This window comes from Canis aureus, chromosome 9, assembly GCF_053574225.1.
Source record: "Canis aureus isolate CA01 chromosome 9, VMU_Caureus_v.1.0, whole genome shotgun sequence".
In the NCBI taxonomy this organism is placed as follows: domain Eukaryota; kingdom Metazoa; phylum Chordata; class Mammalia; order Carnivora; family Canidae; genus Canis; species Canis aureus.
The window spans coordinates 18,443,295-18,460,871 of NC_135619.1; the positions used below are offsets into that span (position 1 = coordinate 18,443,295).

The following is a 17,577-nucleotide window of genomic DNA, read 5'->3' on the forward strand; positions in this document are numbered from 1 at the left end:
AGCACTGGGTGTTATACCATATGTTGACAAATTGAATTTAAATTTAAAAAAAAAAAAAGAAAAGAAAGTTTGATGTCTGTAGAGAGCTGGAGGAAGTTCAGTATAACTGACCATACTCTGTGTGTGGAGGGAAGGGGAGATTTGGTGAGTGTGTAGGGCATTGATAGGAAAGAGTGGTTCATGGCAAGAAATGAGTCTAAGTAGTCATATTCTGTGTAAAGGAAGTTGGGGCATGATTCTAGGAGTAGTTGGTAGCCATTGCAGGGTGTTAAAGGAGATGAGCAATGTGATCAGACCCGTACCATATAGACATTGGTGAGTACAGCATGGAGAAGAAAAGTAAACATAGAAGCAAGAAGGAGACTGTAGTAACCCAGCTAAGAGAAGACAATGGTCCACATAATGTAGTGACTGGTGCTCGGCCTCTGAACCCAGGATTGGACCAGAGCCTCCAGGAATCATTACATCTTCCCTCTTTCATTCAGTGATGAAGATAAAGCTCCGTAGGGTAGGTCAGTTTGTTCTTGTTGTGTATTAACGCTTCTCATTATATATGTATTATGATGCTTTGACATCTTGGGGCCTTGTGGGTAGGGGAAGGACTGCCCTTCCCAGGTTTTGCTAATTCCTAGAGAAAGCAATTTGCCCCTAAGGCTCTTACTGAATTGAAGAGATAAAGTTTGAGGATATCAAGATAGCTAGAATTTATAAGGCAACATACCAAAAAGGAGGTGCTTCACAGAGAAAAGCTCTGAAGATATCCAGAGGAGTTTTCCTGAGTCTTTGGCCAAGTATTGATCTGCATATAAATGAGAGAAATTCCCCAAGGCTGTGAAAGGAGTAGCCAGAACAATTGCTGGAGATCACACAGTGCTGGATGGTATGTATGTTCCCACCAAACAAAATGAAGAGATCTCATAATACATTGGTTGGAGTCCTCAGAAGGGTCATAATGATGTAACTAAATTAGTCCAAAATGCAGCCTCTTTTGGACCCACTCTAAGAAAGCTTAAAAATCAAGCCTCAAAGGGATTAAAATTATCCACCCTAATTGGGTGCCAGAAAAAAATTTAACAATCTTTAATGGAATACAACACAATACAGTAACAAGTAAAGCAAAATTTGCAATTCTTTATCCAATTAAAAATTACCAGGCCTTTAAAAAGAATCAATGAAATATGATGCACAATCAGATTAAAAGGCAATCAATAGAAAACAGAACCAGAAATGACAGGAAATCATGGAATACATAAACAAGGATGGTAAAATAAGTATAAGAAATCTTATAAACATGATCAAAGTTGTTAAGAGAAACATAAACTGATGAGGAGAGAAATGGAAGATATATATTTTTAAAAGATCCAAATAAAATTTCTAGAAATAAAAAATATAATACTGAGAAGATAAGTGAACTTAAAGACACTGCAAGGACCCCTGGGTGGCCCAGAGGTTTAACACCTGCCTTTGGCCCAGGGCGTGATCCTGGAGTCCCGAGATCAAGTCCCACATAGAGTTCCCTGCATGGAGCCTGCTTCTCCCTCTGCCTGTGTCTCTGCCTCTGTGTGTGTGTGTGTGTGTGTGTGTGTCTCTCGTGAATAAATAAATAAAATCTTTAAAAAAAAAAATAAGATACTGCAAATTAAACTGAACAACATGAGGGGCTCTTGGGTGGGTCAGTCAGTTATGCAGCTGCCTTTGGCTCAGGTCATGATCCTAGAGACCTGGGATCCAGCTCTGTACTCAGTGGGGAGCCTGCTTCTCCCTTTCCCTCTGCCCCTCTTCCTGCTCATGCGCTCTCTCTCTTTCACTCTCTCAAACAAATAAATAAAATCTTTAAACAAAAAACTAAACAACATGAGATACAGAGAGAGGAAAAAAAAACACACAACCTTAATGAATTGTGGGACTAATCAAAGTGTGTAATGTATCTCTAATTGGAGTCCAAGAGGAGAGGAGATTTGGGGAAGAGAAAGGAACACAAAATATAATTGAAGAAATCATGACCTGAAAAAAATTCAAATTTCTTGAAAGTTATAAATTCATATATCCAAAGAGATTGAAAAACCCCAAATAGAATAAACATAAATTAAACTACTTTAAGGCACATCATAATCAAATTGTTGAAATCCAGTGATAAAGGGAAAAATCTTAAAGCAGCCAGGGGAAACATAATACATTACAAAAAAGAGGAATAAAGGTAAAGAATGACAGTAGACTTCACACCAGAAGCCACACAGACCAGAAGATAAATAACACAATATCTTTAAAGCGCTGAAACAAAAATGTGTCAATCCAGAATCCTATGTGCCAAATGAAAATATTTTTCAAAAGTAAAAGCAGAATAAAAATATTATAAGACTAGGGTCTCCTGGGTTGCTCAGTCAGTTAAGCGTGCAACTCTTTATTCTGCTCAGGTCATGGTCTTAGGGTCGTGAGATCGAGGCCCTCCACACACACCCCCCCCCCCCCCCGGGGGAGGCAGGCTCTGCACTCAGCAGGGATTCTGCTTGAGATTCTCTCTCTTTCTCTCCCTTTGCCTCTCCCCATCACATGAGTACACATACGCACACTCTCTTTCAAATAAATTAATTAATTTAAAAAAATGTAAGACTGCTCTTGCTCTCTGACTCTCCATTGTGGTGAATGCAGTTGACTATGCTCCTTAGCTTGTTTTCTTACAGACTTTCAGGATCAAATAATTCCTGGCCAAGAAACAAAAACAGAATCATCCCATTCCCTGATGGATTTGGATGAAAACTGGTAATAAAATCAGATATAACTCCAAGAGGAAACACTGGGGAAGAATGAACCTGGGTCTCTGAGGAATAGCACATGAGATGGCACACATTTTTATGCTATACTAAGGTCACTAGTATCTTACCGTATCAAACTGAAAATATCACTACCATCTGAACAGTTGGATGTGTTTTATTGGGAAAATAATTTTTCTCTTTGTTTCTATACTTCCCTACTAGTAGATTGGTTCAGGAATAACTACATAGGATCTTCTGTTTGAAAAAAGAATTTAAGACCAACAAAAGCTGAGGAAGTTTATTGCCAGTAGCCCTATGCAAAAAGAAATAATAAAGATTTTTGGATCTACACAATGAAGAATGGTGCCAGAAATGTTAAATATATACACAAATATAGAAGTTTTTCATATTTAAAAAACGCTTTAAGACATAGTTCACTATTTAGAGCAAAACTAACAACAATGTATTACAGGATTTATGGCATACATAGAAGCAAAATAGATAAGAACAACAGCACCAAGGAAGAAGAATTTGGAAATATACTGTTGTATATTATTATATTATTATATGGGATAATATTTTATATGGGATTATTATGGGATTATTATCCCATATAATTATATGGGATAATCCCATAATAATTATTATATGGGATAATATTTTTCAAAAGTATGGTATAATCTTTTTCAAAAGTAAAATGTGAAAAATTAAAGATGTATACTGCAATCCCTAGAACAACCATTAATATAAAAAACCAAAACAAGTATAACTCATAAACTAATAGTAGAGATAAAATGGAGTCATTAAAAAAAAAAAAAAAAGCCTTCATTTAATCCAAAGAAAGCAGGATAAAAGGTGTATGGAAACATTTTGGGGGTGATAGAAATATTCTATATAGGGGATCCCTGGGTGGCTCAGCAGTTTAGCGCCTGCCTTTGGCCCAGGGTGCAATCCTGGAGTCCCGGATCAAGTCCCGCGTCCAGCTCCCGGCATGGAGCCTGTTTCTCCCTCCTCCTGTGTCTCTTCCTCTCTCTCTCTCTCTCTCTCTCTCTATGTCTATCATAAATAAATAAATAAATCTTTAAAAAAATAAATGGGCATAAAATTTAAAAAAAGAAATATTCTATATCTTGGTGGTTGTTATATGACTATTTACATTTTTCAAAACTCAACAAATTGGTGAATTTTATTGTGAGTAAATTTGAAAATGAAGATTGTAACAAGAGAGAATGGGAGGAGAGAAATAGAAATATTTCTATTTCGAGAAATAGAAATATTTCTAGAAATAGAAATAGAAAACTCTGAGTATCGACAAGTATTTAAAGAGTTTTGCTCAAAGGGGATGATTTTTGGCAAGGGAAGAAGGTCAAGAGAAAATATCTTTATTTTTAAAAATGGGACAGCAATATGTTTATATGCTGGTAGAAATGATACAGCTGAGAGGAAAAAAAATGGATAATGTAGAAGTAAGATAGCAAAATTGCTGGAGTGATATCCTTGAAGCTGAGACCATTCATCTACCGTAACAGTTGGGAAGACAGAATATAAGAAAGCACCTGCTGGTTAAGGCAGTGTTGTGGTAGGAATCAGGGATCCCCAGGTAGCGCAGCAGTTTAGCGCCTCCCTTCTGCCCAGGGCGTGATCCTGGAGTCCTGGAATCGAGTCCCACATCAGGCTCCCTGCATGGAGCCTGCTTCTCCCTCTGCCTGTGTCTCTGTCTCTTTCTCTCTGTCTTTCTCTCTCATGAACAAATAAATAAAAATTTTAGAAAAAAGAAACCTATAGATTTTTCTCTCTTCAGGTTATTTTAGTTTTCAAGGTGAAATAGGAACCTGAGTGTAAGAATGGGGGTGAGGGGAGAGATGGGAAGTTGATGAGAAACAACATGGTACGAAAGAGGCAAGGAGGATAATGGGAGAATGAATGGTCTAGAGAGCTAGCATGAGGGCCTAGAAACATTAAGGACTCATTTCATGTTAGTGGCCATAAACTGAGACTAGTCAATGTGCTTGTGTTTTTCTCTGGCCATACTGTAATGATCACAGGTGCAGAGTAGATGGAGAGTTGGATTCAACAGGTGTTATAGTTTTGCCTTGAAGTTAGAGAGGTCGGGTGCTAAGGATATGTTCAAATGAATGATGGTTGAGGAATTTAAGTTGAGTAAGGAGGAAGTGAGGGCATCAAAGAACTGGGCATAGTGAAGAGTGAGAGAACCAATGGATTAGAATCAGAAGCCTTAAAGATGTACATACCACTTCAGCCAATTATCCATATGTAGGAATTTTTCCTTAAGAAATATTGGTGCAGGGACACCTGGGTGGCTCAGTGGTTGAGCATCTGCCTTTGGCTCGGGGCATGATCCTGGGGACCTGGGATTGGTCCCGTATCGGGCTCCTCGAAGGGAACCTGCTTCTCCCTCTGCCTGTGTCTCTGCCTCTCTCTCTGTCTCTTGTGAGGGAATGAATAAAATCTTAAAAAAAAAAAGAAAAAGAAATATTGAGGCAGATGCACAGCACATATGAGAACATTCATTTCAGTATTTATGTAACCATAAAACTTATATTACATAATACAATTATATAAATATTTATCAATTGAGAGTTGGTTAAATAATTCATGCTCCTAAATTAAAAACAGGTTTTGTGTGGTTGTGTGATCATCTGTCAGGTAATACACAAGGCTATGTTGTGAATTTAGCTGGAAACTGGATTGATGAATTTATTCTCTGGCATTCCAAATTACCGCTGTTTATCTTTCCATTGCTCTAATACATTATTAGATAACTAGACTCCCTAGAATAATAAGTAATAAAGTAAATGAGAATGTAATTAGACCTTGCAGTGTTTTTTATCACCTACAGGTTAGTCATGGAAGAGTAGTCTCCGCAGAAATAGCCCTCAAGGGACACCTGGGTGGCTCGCTGGTTAAGCGTCTGCCTTCCGTCCAGCGCATGATCCTGGAGTCCCAGGATCGAGTCCCACATCGGGCTCCCCACATCAGGCTCCCCTCATGGAGCCTGCTTCTCCCTCTGCCTGTGTCTCTGCCTCTCTCTCTCTCTGTGTCTCTCATGAATAGATGAAATCTTTAAAAAAAATTTGGCAATTAACCAAAAATATTAAAAAAAAAAAAAAAGAAATAGCTCTCAAATTGAGCAGGTACATAGTACCCTTTCTCATTCCTGATGATCACTGCTCATGGAGCATTCTGGTGCCCTCCTACCTGCCTATAAAGTTGGGTGTTGACACTCTCCCAAATGCTACAAGACCTGTGGTATAGGTGCTGTTCAAAGGAATATAGCATAAAATGTGTAGTATGTGTAGTGTGTATTTTATAGTATGAAATGTGACATTTCTTCTGGAAATGTAAAGGAATAATAAATAATATCTGTAAGCATGCATAATATTTGGTCATAAATTAGACACTTAAGAACACAAATGTGTAATAAATTGTATCACTCTTCAAAATCCTCGGGCAGCCTGGGTGACTCAGCAGTTGAGCATAAGTCTTTGGCTCAGGGCATGATCACGGGGTCCCGAGATCAAGTCCCGCATTGGGATCCCCGTGAGGAGCCTGCTTCTCCCTCTGCCTGTGTCTCTGCCTCTCTCTCTGCCTCTCATGAATAAATAAATAAGATCTTAAAAAAAAAAAATGCCCATCGCCCTCCCCTCCCAATTTTAAGCTTGAACATGTGACTGCTTTAGAGACTGAAATGTGAGAAGTGATACGTGCCCATTTTAATCAGAAGTTTTAACTGCCATTGTATGATTCTGTCGTGTTCTCTTTCTCCTCTGAAATGCATTATAGGGGGAATATTCCTTCTGCCTAGGTCTCAGAATGAAAAGGAGACAGTGCCCGGCTGCAGGGACATGTAACATACATGGAAGGAACAATACTTTGGAATTAAGCCACTAAGGTGTTGGGGTTATGTGTTTTGTGAAAGTTAGTCCAAACTGACTGCTATGATAAACTAAATAAATTGAACATTACACTGGATGTACGTAAAAGCCTTCAGTACATTCCGTGGAATGGAGTAAGGACTGCATTTATCCATTGCTAACTATCACACACTATTCATGCATTTATTTATTTATTTTAAGATTTTAATTTATTTATTCATGAGAGACACAGAGAGGCAGAGACACAGGCAGAAGGAGAAGCAGGCTCCCTATGGGGAGCCCAATGTGGGACACGAACCCAGGACTCCAGGATCATGCCCTGAGCCGAAGGCAGAGCTGAGCCACTGAGTCACCCAGGTGTCCCATGTTCATGCATTTAGTACTCATATTAACCATATGTGATGTGTGGTATTATCTGTAGATGAAGGTTGAAGGAACTAGGACTAATAGTAATTTCACACAATTAGTCCTGCTTCACAGTCTGGTTTTTATCTTGCTAAGGGGCAGAAATGGTTATGGTTCCCAACAGATGACTCTTGGTGGAGGAACAATCTGAGGCTACAGGGAAGATGAAACTGAAGGATAAAGGGGAATTTTTCTCTTCAAACATATACGATCTCTGTCATTTCTCTTTGTGGTTATAATTTGCAATGATATAAGTGAGATTTTTCCTCCCTGCACTATTAATCATTTGTTTGAGTCTCCTGCTCATTCCACCATTGTATTAACAAGAGATAGAGTGTCATATGAAAATAACTGTATTTAAAAGCACAGCTTATTTATGCATTTCTGTATTTTCCATATTATCTTACAAAGAAAATATGTTAATTTTAGAGTGAGAAAGCCAATATTCATCCTACACTGGTCTGGCAAGTGAGATTATAAATTAGAGTTTTTCTTTCTCATTAAGAGAAAAGAACTGAACATTCCCCAAATCAGCTTCATCCCCACTTATATATGTGTCACATACATGAATAGAATATTTATCTACTTAAAATTTAAAGGTGAATAGGACAGTTGTGGAATTAGATGAACAAATTGTTCATTTGTTGGGCATACCTGAAGTATTTAAGTACACGTTCACGGTCCTTTCAATCAATGACAAGTTAGGTGAAGAAAAGAGAACATTCTTGTAATGTTTCCTGGACAACAATATTCTGGGAGTCCTATTTTATTCATTTGGTCCCCTGGGGTACCCCCCACACTCAAATTGATAACATGATGACCTTAAGGTAAAGTTTCATTTACAAATATAGAAAATAAGAAAATCCTCTGCTCTCTCCACATTTTGACTTTATATGTAACCTTCCCTGTAATGAATTAGGAGCACCAGCACCGTTGAACACTTGGATCAGACAAATGACTGAATCCATCAATGTAATTAGGCAGTAAAAGCAGCTTCCCAGAAAAGCAGTTACTTCTTTACTCACCAGACCAGGTTTCTTTTGTCTTTTCCTGGTATGTCGTGCTTCTTGCTCTGTATTTCAAAACAACCTCTCTTGCCATTGCACTAATGCTTCTCTGACAGTTGCAGACCCTGATATATGATGATTCAGGTTGCCTCTAGTTGAGAATTTACCTCTCAGGTTTAATGTAAATGTAAGCTAATAACTTCTTTAAGAGGAAGAGCTGCTTGATCAACACACTATCCTTCAATAAAGCTCGAAGAGGAAGGTATAACAGACATCTCAGGTGAGAGATTCAAGGGCCCTTTTAATGGATTGTTTGGCACTTTAGTCTCTAGTTTAATTTGCAAACAGCCTCTGTTCCCCTTCGAGTGATTTCTGCCAAGTATGCTATCTAGCCTCTAGGAAAAAAGGGGGTGGGGGACAGTTGGTATTGGAAGGAGAGCAAAGGGACAGTCCAATTCAGAGCTTTTAGCTAGGAAATCCATTTGAAAACCTGTTGACTCATAAAGGACCACCCAGTCAGAATGCAGACGGAAATTAAGCATGACCAAGGTCCCTTCAAATGTTCTTCCCATAACACTCTACTCACAGAAGCTGTAGTGAAACTATAGCAGCTTTTGAAATTACATGACCTCAATAAGACCTAGAGATTTTTATTGGCCCACAGGGCAGGGTATTGAAGAGAAAATATTCTTTTACCTCTAAAATATGATGATGTTACTTTTCTGGATAAGCAATAAAAACTTTCCACTGAACATGGTTGGAAAAAATAAGAACCCCTGTGTTTTTGAAATTTCGGGGTACGTGTGTGACTGTTTAATAGTCTAATCGATTCTTCCTAGTAAATCACCACTCTATGGGTTGGCATTGAAAGGAATACTGTTTGTTTCTTTGGTGAGCTTATAGACTGAGTAGCATGAATGGTGGCTCAAAAGGAGAAAAGGGAATGTCATATTCTTTAGTTATTAGTCTGGAGGGCAGGGGTTGGAGGTGAGTTAAAAGATGTAGAATTGGAATTCTAAAAATAATTAAGGAACTATTTAGTAAATCCCTTCCCACAATAATGTGTGACTTGGAAAAATGATAGGTGACCTGGAGCAATAAAATTTCTCATGTAGATCTTGAATAGTAAATGATACAATCACATCTATAAAAATGACCATGCCCTGGGGTGGTAAGGAGAGTACTTTCCCAGCATTCCAAAAGCTCCTCTGACTCTCTACTGTTCATGTTTACAAATTACCTGCCTAGGCTGGTTAACTGAAACACAGAGAACAGATAAACATGCTTAGCAAACCATTTAACCATGCTAAGCCCATAATTATCCTGCCTAAACATTTTATTCCTAAGTCTAAAATGGTTTAAAGTAGTAAAGTGTGGGTGTATGTATGTATGTATGTGTGTGTGTAAGAGGGAAGTTAATTGTGTGTGTAAGAGGCAAGAGAATAAGAAACATCTAAACACCATTGTTAGAAGGGAAGGTATAGGTTAACCTGGGCTCAAATAACTTCCTTCTAACCCATCAGTAGCACATTATCTAAGATTCTAAAGTGCTAAATTGGTCAGATAAGAGACTTGGTAAGATGTAAGATCCTCTGAACAATGAGGAAAGAAAATTGAAGTGAAAATTGCAATCTCCACCCACAAGAGACTTAAGTGAGATGAAGTGAAAAGTGTTTACAATGGAAGAAAAGAGGGAAAATGTGAAGAGGATGATATTTAATAATAAAGATAACACTGGGAACCCAGGGAGGAGGAAGATGACTGGGGAAAGGGGCCAGCAAAGCCAAAGTCATAAAGCTCCACAGGGGTCTGGGCCTGGGGGTTGGGAAAGCTCAGAGGAGCTTATCAGAGTCAGCAGTGACTCTGCCAAATGCTGAGTGGACAATTGGTGTCAAGGCAGCAGCAGCAGCAGATGTTTTTCTGGTAGAAGAATGGTGGAATGATCGTCACAGGAAAATATTGTGCCCTGCAATAAGAGCTGTGTTTCACTGACAGCTGGACAAGAATGCACACAGACATAGGGGCAACACAGAGGCTGTGTGCAAAAGCTGGAGGGTTGGCAGACGGGGAGGGAGGGAGGGAAAAACAGAGAGACACATAAAGATGCTAAAGAACAGGTCTCTTAGAGAAGCATCTGTAAGGCAACCAGGACTAGCTACTGGGAGAAATAAAACATAAAGAATGGAAAATCGTTCCCACCATGCAGTGAAACATGTGGGATCTGGAGCTAGAATGCCAGTATTCAGACCCTGTCACCTACTAGCTGGGCAACCCTGGACAGGTTACTTGTGACCTCTTTGACCTTTAGTTCCCTCATCTGTAAAGTGGATATAGTATAGTACCATCTCATGCGGTTGTTGTGAAAACGGAATGAGTTTATTGAGTAAAAGAACTTAGACTATTTCCTGGTACCCAGGAAGCATCAATAAATGTTAGCAACTACTGTGATGCCTGTGATCAGCTTCTGTGAGTGGCCCTGAGGTACCCAGAAGTACCTAGTTTATGATGGTTGGGTAGTATCTACATTGTCACATCAAGATTCCGATTGTCCTCCTTAAGGGCAGTTTGCAGGGTGGTTACATGTAGTAAGGATGATGGTAACATTCTTTGAGGTTTACAACTGCTTTAGGCAAGTCACTTACTCCCACCCATTGAGTCTCAGTTTCTATCTGTAAAATGGGGGTATTATATATATATATATATATAATATATATATGTGATATATGTATGTATATGTATGCATATACATATATGTACACATGTATATACATATACATAAAGGTTTCTGTGAGAGTGCCTAGAACAATGCCTGGAACAGTTTCAACACACAGTGTTAATCTCCTTTGTGATGTTGGTGATGGGCAACAGGTTTAAAATACTCTCATCTAGGAAGGGAGATCCTGACTGTTCTCCCAGCTGCCTGTAGAGAGGCCTTGGGTTTAGCTTCTCTTGTCAGAGCCTGGAAGAACTGATCTTTTAGGTCACACAGAGAACTGACGTTTACCTTTCACAACTTATCTCAGGTGTGAACAGAAGAAAAATGACAGCCTGAGTCTTTAAAATGGGTCAGTGGTGATGGGAAGACATTTTTAATTCTTCCTTGAAGTCTTTCCTCTCTAAAGGAAGGGAGCAAGAGGAAGCAGGTAACAGTTTGTACAGGATGGCCTCTGATGCTAATGTCACAGGAAATTTCTGCCTCCTCCTGCCCCAGATAGCAGCTGGCTTGCTGGTGGGCATCCTGCTATGGCTTTGACCACTTCACTGGGAAGCAGGTCTTTCTTACTGGGGATAGACATCTGGATGATTTTGGCCAAGGACATGATCTCCCAAAGAGCCCCCCCCCCCCCAAGAAGAGGTTGTCTTCATGATCCCTCAGTATGCATATTCATATTCAATTCAATAGGCTCTCTCCACTTTGCACACCCCAAGAAATACTTCCTCTGGAACTCCAAGAGAAGAAAAGGCACGAAACTGAACAGGTGGTGATTTTGTACTTGCTACCAAATATTCAGGTTTTTGTCACCACCAATAGTAGAAACAAACCTGCAAACCTTTACCTCCATTCTTGGAGCCAACACTCCTTCTGGAGGAAGAACATGGAAGAGCCAAGCACCCAGGCAGCTGACTACAGGGGTAAGTCCCAACTGGGGCCTTCTTCAGAAATCCATTCCTGCTTTTCTTTCCCATCTGCTCTGCCAGGGCTAACTGGGAAGCCCCCAGGGTGGTTTCTAATATATGTCTTACAATGTCCAGGCTCCCTCCCCAGCAATCATTTATTAGAAAGAGGTTTTATGATACAAATTTGATAATCTCCCATGCACACTGGCACTGTTCTAATTGAAGTTGTAAGCCCATAAAATTCAAGCCCTTTGTCTTCCTGAAGGCCACAAGGTTTAAAAAGGTTTAAAAAGATACTATTGTCCTCTCTAACACCCACGACATTGTCACCAGGGACTGATTAAACAGACTCCTGAATTGAAACAGTGCGGATTTTGTCTAGGTCCTTTTCAGGCCTGACAATGGCCTTTTCAGTTCCCAAGACAAAAGGAGGTTTAAGAATCGAGATTCTTCTGAGATAACCGCATCCATATGGAAGGCAAGGTGGCCAGCAGCTGAGACCCAAACACCCCACTCCCTTCCCCCTCTGTCCTCTCCCTCTCTCCCCATTCCACTAAATTCCAGGTGATGACACTGCCTCAGCCACCCTACCTCCTGTGGGTGGGGGAAGAAAACTAGGGTCTCAAACTGGCCCAATGCCTACACTTCACAGGCCTCACTGAGCCCTTGTTCCCTTCCCTGGATCTGATCTCCGACCCTACTCTCCTCAAGCACATCTCCTTGCAGTGGGCACCAGGGAGGCAGGTTGTCACTTCTCCCAGAGGGTAAACACTCTCATAGCAAGCTCTGCAGCTCCCGATTCCCAGGTGAAGCGCAGTTACAAACTCCAAGGGTGGAACAACGACATCTCCGAGATGAGAGTGCATGGGGACCGCGGGTGAAATGAGACCCACTAGCAGATCCCACACCTATGTAGGCCCAGCAGGGCTCTCCAAAGCAGTCTTCTCTCAACTGGCAGCCCTGAGGAGGGTCATTTTCCCACCACCCTTTGATTTCTTCATTGTGCTACCCCGTTCCCCATTCCACTTCAAGTAGAGCTAAGAAGAGGCAGGAAATCACAGATGCCAAGCGAGGCAGTCTCAGGCTTAGTTGGGATTTACAAATTCTCCGGGTGCTCGGGCGCGGGTGCTCCTCCGTCCCCAAAAGGACAGCTTGCAACCAGGCCTGGGCTGCTCCAACGTAGTATGCTCTGCCCCCAGCCCAGCTGGCACGTCTCCAGAATAATCCTTATGGGAAAGCTTATTATGCCCTATCGTGGCCAACTGGGTTGACTTCTGGTGTCTAAGACACCAGCAGCTTCGGGAGCCCAGAGGGGCCTCCAAGTTACTTCGGCGGGCCCAGAGCACCTCCCTTTGACAGGGATCCCAGGGTTTCCGGTTTCTCCACCCCCCCCCCCAACCTCAACCTCCTTCCCTCCACCCTTTCCCCCCAGTATCTTCCTAAAGCTGCGTCCGGACGGGGATCTGTCCTTTCCACGCAACCCGGGGTGGGGAGAGTGGACTGGCGCCCTGAACTCCGGTCCGGGGAGCACAGCTGCCATCTATGTCCCCGGCGGGCGCTCGGGGGACTCAACCCTACACATTTTATTCTCGCAGCACCACAAAGAGGAAAAATACTCTATTTCTTTAAAAAATAAGTTGCTTCCCATACAAATAGCTATTTAAAAATATACAAATAAGGTTTAAGCAATAAAATCTAGCTCTGGGGCTGGCGGTGGAGGGAAGGGGGGGTGGATATCCTGGCTAAAGTTCCCTGCTCCGCGGCTGGCGAGGGCGGGGCGGGAGACCCCTGCGCCCAAGGAGGTGGGGCCCGCAGAGAGGAGGGGCCGGGGGAGCCCTGCGGATCTCGGCCCCCAGCCCGGCTTCGGCCGCACCGGCTCCCCGAAGTCCGGGGCAGCCCCAGGTGCCCGCGGCCCGCATCGGGCTCACCAGTTCCAGGACACCAGGGCCGGGGGCGCCAAGTGCTGGTAGGCGGGGAAGAGGCCGAGCGCCGAGCAGGGCGCGAAGGCGGCGTAGCCCGGCACGGGGCAGGCGGCAGCCGTGGACGCGCCGCTCTTGTCCCGGACGGAGGCCGCGCTCACGTCGCCGCTGCCGCAGGGCTGACCGTCGCGCACCAGCACGGGGACCACCACGCGGCGCAGCAGGCCCGGGGCAGCGCGCAGCTCGGCGGGGGCTGCGAGGTCAGGCGGCTCCATCGCCCCCGGCGCGCCCGGGGCGCGCGCGCGCTTCAGCTTGTAGCGATGGTTCTGGAACCAGATTTTGACCTGTGTGGGCGTGAGGCGAAGCAGGCGCGCCAGCTGCTCGCGCTCGGGCGCGGACAGGTAGCGCTGCTGCCGAAAGCGTCGCTCCAACTCCAGCGTTTGCGCCTTGGAGAACAGCACCCGACGCTTCTTCCTCTTTTCCGCGTCTGAGCCGGGAGACGCCGGCCGAGCGGACGGCCGCTGCGACGAGTCGGGCGGGCTGGTCTCCGGGCTGCTCTCGTCCGAGGCTAGAGGGGGCAAAGGAGACACGGCCCCGTGAGACGCCGGCGCCTCCGCCCTCGGGCTGCTGCCCGCGCGCCCGCGCGCCCGGAGCCCCGGCCGGAGCGCGCCGCCACCTGCCCGCGGCTTTTGGGGTGAAACCACGTCCTTCCCGGGGCCCACACCCGGAACCCGCCTCTCCAAATGCCGCAGCCTGAGATGAGACCCCCCTCCCCCCCCCCACCTCCTCCAAAACTCTCCGGGGCCCTCTTAAAACAAGTCCACACCGGTCGCTGCGCTAGCGGACAAGTTGCCGCAAGCTCGGTCACCGACCCGGGCCACCTCCACGGCCACTGCAAGAGGCGGCCGAGGTTTGCAAAGCCTTGGGGAGCTGGGCTCGCCAATGCTGCCCATCTCGGACTGAGGCCTGAGAATGTAGCCGTGTTTTCAAGCATTTAAGGGCCGTTTCTTAAATATTTAAAAATCGTGAGCTCTAGAAACAGCAACCCGGATCCCGGGCGTCAGGGCCAGGCGCAAGGACCTGCTCTCGGCGGTGCTGACTTGGGCACGAACGGCTTCGGGGTCTGAGGAGGACAGAGCCTCTGTCCTCTGGTCCAAAGGCCGGTTGGGACTTGCCGGCGCCGGGCGGGCGCGGGTCGGGCGCGCGGTTCCGCTCCCCGCTCCCGACCCCCGCCGCGGTCTTCCGCTTACTCACAGGGGTAGTGGCCGCGCTCGGACTCCAACCAGGCGGCGCAGGGGCCGGGCCCGGGAGCGCCCAGCTCCGGCTCACGCCTCCGCAGGTGCTGTGCGTCCTGCTCGGGTAAATCCAGGAGGCTGCGCACGGTGAAACTGAGGCGCCCGGAGGTGGCCATGGCCACGGAGGGGAAGGGGGGCGGGGCAGGCAGGGGACGGCGGGGCGGCCGGGGCGCCGCCGCTACGAGTGGGCGCGGGAGGCGCACGCCATGCGCCGGCTGCCGGGATATTAGCGCGCTTACAGCGCAATCTCTGTTTATATAAACAGCTCTTCCCACCCGGGATGCTTTGAAAGCCGAGGTCCGGGTCTCCGGGGTGTTAAGTACCTGAATGAGCGCCGGACCAAAGACAGCGAGCCCGGAAGGTGCCACCTCCGCCCCCCGCGCCCCGCCCCCCCCCCCCCCCCGGCGCCCCGTTACCTCCCAGAGGAGGCAGGAAGCGGCTCTCCGGCATTAGCGATTCCGTCTGATTAGCCCAAAGTGGGGACAGATAATGGGGATTGTTACCAATGAATAACATCTTGGGTGGCGAGCGGTGGTCACCCCCCGCCTGTCCCAGCCCCGGCTTCCTCCTCCTCCTGGGCTGACGCGGGGCCTGGCCCCGAAGGGGCGCCGGCTAGGGTGGGGGCGGCATGGGTGGGTTTATGAGCACCCAGGAATTTATTCCCTGTTTGCTTTATTCCTCGAGCTTGTTTGCTAGAGCGTTCGTCGCCCGCAATTACCCGGAAAGTGATTTACAAGGCGGCGTTAAGCCCCGGCGCGCTCGCTCTGCTCCGGGTTGGGGCCCCTCCGGGGGCTCAGGCGCGGAGCTTCGGGCGGCGCGAGGGGCCTGTTGCCGCGGGCCGGGGCCGCGGGCTTGGAGGCCGCTGGAGACCACACCCCCCACGTTCCCCGCGCGGGGGCGGCTGGCGGAGGGCTGGCTGCAGGGCAGGAGCCCAGCCCTGCGCCCGGTTCCCCAGGCCCGCAAAACCGAGGCGGAGTGGGCCAAGCGCTTCAGGCCCTTGGTGCCACCGCCGGGCCCCGTGGCCGCCGCTCCTCGGAGCCCCATCCCAGGCCCGCGCGTGGGCCCAGGGCGACGGCGCGTCTCACGGGGAGGCCGCGGAGGCTTTGGATGGCCTTGGCGTCGCCACACCCTCCGGCGCCACTTGGGAGCTTCAGCCGTGTGGCCTCAGGGTCGGGCTGAGTCCCGGGGCTACGGCCTCGCGCTAGCCGGTACCCGATCACCGGGAGAATCCGGGCTGGGCTCGCCGGGCAGAAGGGTCAGCGTGCCGCCCGGGGGGCGGGGGGGCGGGGAGGGTGAGATCCAGCTCCCACAGCCCCACCCCAGCAATCGCTCAGGTGCAGGGCGTTCTGTTGGCCCAGGGCTCCCCGCGCTCGCCTGAAGCGCTTCAGCGGGGCTCGCGGGGGCCGCTCCGGAGGCCTCGCCTCTGCAGCCGCCCTTCGGGTATTTGGCCGCTAAATTCTGGAGAGAGGCGCGGCGCTTGGGTGGCCGCCCCCGAAGCCCTAGCTGCACCTGAGCTTAACCCGGACCTGGCTCCTGTGCAGTGGCCCGGGCTCGCTGGCCCGGTGCACCCTCCCCATCAGCCTCCCTGTCAAGCGTGCCCAAGGCTCCCCGGGCTGCGCCGCGCGCTGGGTGGTCGGGCGGAGGCAACCCCAATACAGGCCAACTGCTAGGCCGCGGACAAAGGGGAAATGGAGCTCGACGCCCCGGACCTGTTGGAAGCATTTGTTCCAGTCAAGATTTTGCATTTGTTCAGTCCGAAATAATGCGTGATTGACGCCTGCTCACAAAGCTCTTTAGCACGCCGGGATAAATCGGAGCTTGTCCCGTGTTGTCATGGTTTTCAATGGGGTTCAATGGGATTGGGAGCACGATCGACTCTGCTGGCCGTCTCTCCGCCGCCCCGGCAATAGATTTATTAGTTATGTCTTTTTAAATAAGATTAAATTGAAATGACTTGTCTGTCCTCTTCGAGAAGGGCGGCAGAGGGAGCCAGGAGTAGACGGGGGCGGGAGGGGGGATGGGGGTGGGGGAGCAGAAGCCTGAAACTCGGGGCCCACTGCGCCCAACACCTAAGCCCCAGCGTCCCAGAGACTGAGCAGGTCACAGACTGACCCAGGGCTTCCAGGACTTCTATCCGGTTAGAGCCGGATGCCTGGCAAACCTCTGCTACCCCATTTTCAGAGACAGGTGGAAGGAGAGCACTGATTGAAACCATCTTACGGAAGCATTAGGATAGACTCCCGTTTGGGGTCTGAACTTCATGGCTGTGTCAGGGAGAAGGAGCTCTGGCCTGGGAGTCAGTTGGCACCCCAGCCCAGCTCCTAACTAGCTCTAATGGCCTCATCACTCTGAACCACTCTCCCCCCCCACCTCCCCCTCCACCCCCTACCCTTATCTGAAATAGAGGAGAATAGATATGGTAACTTCTTAGGACCTTATAAGTTTTACGATTACATCTGCTGGAATTTTTTTTTTAAACTATCTTTATTGAATTAGCCAGCAACTTTGGTCTCCCCCCTCACTCCATCATGGGTCTCCCCCCCGCCCCTTTCTGGTACTCATCCCCAGGACTCTGACTCCACATTCTCCAGAATGTTCTAGGAGAGGATGTGCCATCTTCCAAGTTTCCGTCCACAGGAGTTGGAGTGAGGTAGATCTTAGTTTTGGAAAGAGGACCAGAGAAC

General features: G+C 47.0%; 1 protein-coding gene across 1 annotated transcript; it reads right to left on the minus strand.

Annotated features, from left to right (window-relative positions):
* Positions 1 to 13,326: 13,326 nt before the first annotated feature.
* On the minus strand, positions 13,327 to 15,205 carry NKX2-8 (NK2 homeobox 8). Its single transcript, XM_077908450.1, has 2 exons — positions 14,853 to 15,205; positions 13,327 to 14,166 (listed from the first exon to the last, which is right to left on the minus strand). Exons 1-2 carry the CDS (start codon positions 15,007 to 15,009, stop codon positions 13,604 to 13,606), a joined length of 720 nt encoding a protein of 239 aa, XP_077764576.1. The 5' UTR covers positions 15,010 to 15,205; the 3' UTR covers positions 13,327 to 13,603.
* Between the last annotated feature and the right edge of the window lie 2,372 nt (positions 15,206 to 17,577).